This window comes from Alligator mississippiensis, chromosome 7 (genome assembly GCF_030867095.1).
Source record: "Alligator mississippiensis isolate rAllMis1 chromosome 7, rAllMis1, whole genome shotgun sequence".
In the NCBI taxonomy this organism is placed as follows: Eukaryota; Metazoa; Chordata; order Crocodylia; family Alligatoridae; genus Alligator; species Alligator mississippiensis.
The window spans coordinates 41833688-41835820 of NC_081830.1; the positions used below are offsets into that span (position 1 = coordinate 41833688).

Sequence of the window (2133 nt, forward strand, 5' to 3'; positions counted from 1 at the left end):
TCAAAGAGCTTGCTGAGGGATTTGGATTTTAAAGTACGTGAAGGTTCATTCTTTTTTCTTAGGCAACATTGCATGTTGCAGAAAGAAAAGAAAATATTCAATTTTTTGTGGCTGCATCTTTGATTCCTGCAGAATTTGTTTATAGGTTTCACATGTTCTGGAGAGACAATGGCATAAAATTGGCTGCAAAAGGCATCTTGCCTTCCCTGGCTCATCCTCTGTCTCACCTGCCTTTGCAAAGCTGGATTCAAGACAGAACTACTTTTGTTTAAGACAGTCATCCAGACCCCAAAAGAAATGAACTCCTCAACCTGTGCTTCTGCAAAGATACCGAATGCAACCCTGTACCTCCGTAGGGAGAGAGATTCCAGCAACTCATCATTTTTGGACGAAGCTTCCCTGCTTGTGTTGCAAGAATGGACTAACCACCCTCCTTCCACTGACGTGAAGATGTTCCTCATCCCCCCAGTCATCTGTCTTGTGGCAGCTGTCCTGGTAATTCCTTCCATCTTGTTTGTGATTTTCTCTAGCTTCAGCATTCGCCAAGAAACAAGGTATCTGCTGCTGGGAAATACTTTGCTTTGCGATTTGATTTACCTCCTATTCTATACCCTGTCTGTGGTTCTCACCATGGCAAATATCAAGCCGCCCAAGTATGCTTGTGTGCTCCTGTTGTTTTTGCTGGCAGTGACTTACTGTGGAGGGTTGCTCACAGCTGCTGCAATGGTCCTGGACACTTACTTGGCTGTTTTGTTTCCTTTACGCTACATTTCTATTTTGCCATCTTCGCGAGCAAAAAAAGTGATTCTGTTATTGTGGATCTCTTCTGGAGTCTTCCCAGGGATCATCTTCCTGGTTCTGTGGTACACTCAAAAACCTGCATCCTGCACCATGGAAATATGTTCTGTTCCAATAATATTGGTACTGACTCTGCATGGAAATGACGCTGTGAAATTCTGCTATGTGCTTTCAGTCACTGCCCTCTTTCTCTGCTTGTCTTTAATACTCTGTTGTTATATTATTCTGTATTTTAAAACAAGACAGTCAGGGATATGGAAGAGCATTTTCTCTCGAGCCAGCATTACCTTCTTGATGCATCATACAATCCTATTCTTTTACTTCTCTCCACTTCTGGCCCTTGTTGTGGAATCATTGCTTTATATCAATGCTGTCATTGGACTCCAGACAGGAATATGGGTGTCTCTGACAATATGCAATGTCCTGATGGTTCTGCCAAAAGCTCTTTCACCTTACCTTTATGGGCTGCGGTATAGGGAGATATCATCGTCCCTTAAATTAATTTTCAGAATGAAGCGCCTCAGTCTTGTGTCGCCTGTTGTAACACAATCATAAGGCAATACCTACACCACAGCAAGTTCAAAGGACCTGTATTTGCTATGTCACAACACACAGAGATGTCACAGACTGTATTTGCAGACATCAGGAAGCCTCATTATGCCTAGAACGTTGTACATCTTAATACGAGTTCTGCACTGCGTATTATGTTAGGCCTTGCTTTCCTCTTGGAGATTTGGATTTAATGTTACCTTAAAAAGATACTGAGTATTGCTGCCCATCTCTGGTGGGTGTCTCAACTGAAAATAAAGAAACAATGTCACACGGAGCAGCAGATTGCCTGAGCTCTCCTGTAGGTCCTCATGGTACAATCTCTGCATCTGAGCTTTTGCTATTTATGTAATGAAGGATTACATTTGCTCCCAAAGAAGTTCTTGCAAGATTGCTAGCAGCTTTGCTGCCTTGTAAAGCACATCAGGATACCTTGGTTATGAAAAAGTGCTGTTTTCAATTAACTCCTAAGGGTCTGCCTCATGTATTGTATGTTAATACATTATCATCAGTTGTGTAGATTAATCCTGGCAATGTGCAAAACTCTGCTTTTTTACCAAACCTCTGCATAAAGTGATCTTGGATTGGCATCTAGTAGTCAATAAGCATTTAAAGAAATTTTACAACAACTTGCATTTTTTCTGATGAGAGAATGTCTTTTATTTATTTATTTATTTTTTACCTAATCAGAGAAGATCTGAGCTGAATAATTACTGTATAAGAAAAATGTATTGCAAATGAATGTTGGCAGTCAGAACACGGAAGTTTAAACTTCAGCTTCATTTA

General features: G+C 40.7%; 1 protein-coding gene across 1 annotated transcript; it reads left to right on the forward strand.

Moving 5' to 3' along the window:
• Nucleotides 1–211: 211 nt before the first annotated feature.
• On the forward strand, nt 212–1548 carry GPR148 (G protein-coupled receptor 148). The gene has a single exon (XM_006266684.2). It carries the CDS (start codon nt 298–300, stop codon nt 1351–1353), a length of 1056 nt encoding a protein of 351 aa, XP_006266746.1. The 5' UTR covers nt 212–297; the 3' UTR covers nt 1354–1548.
• The last annotated feature ends 585 nt before the right edge of the window (nt 1549–2133 follow it).

What these genes read in the sequence shown, in the direction of transcription:
- GPR148 (XM_006266684.2), top strand. Translation starts at nt 298, where the DNA reads ATGAACTCCTCAACCTGTGCTTCTGCAAAGATACCGAATGCAACCCTG.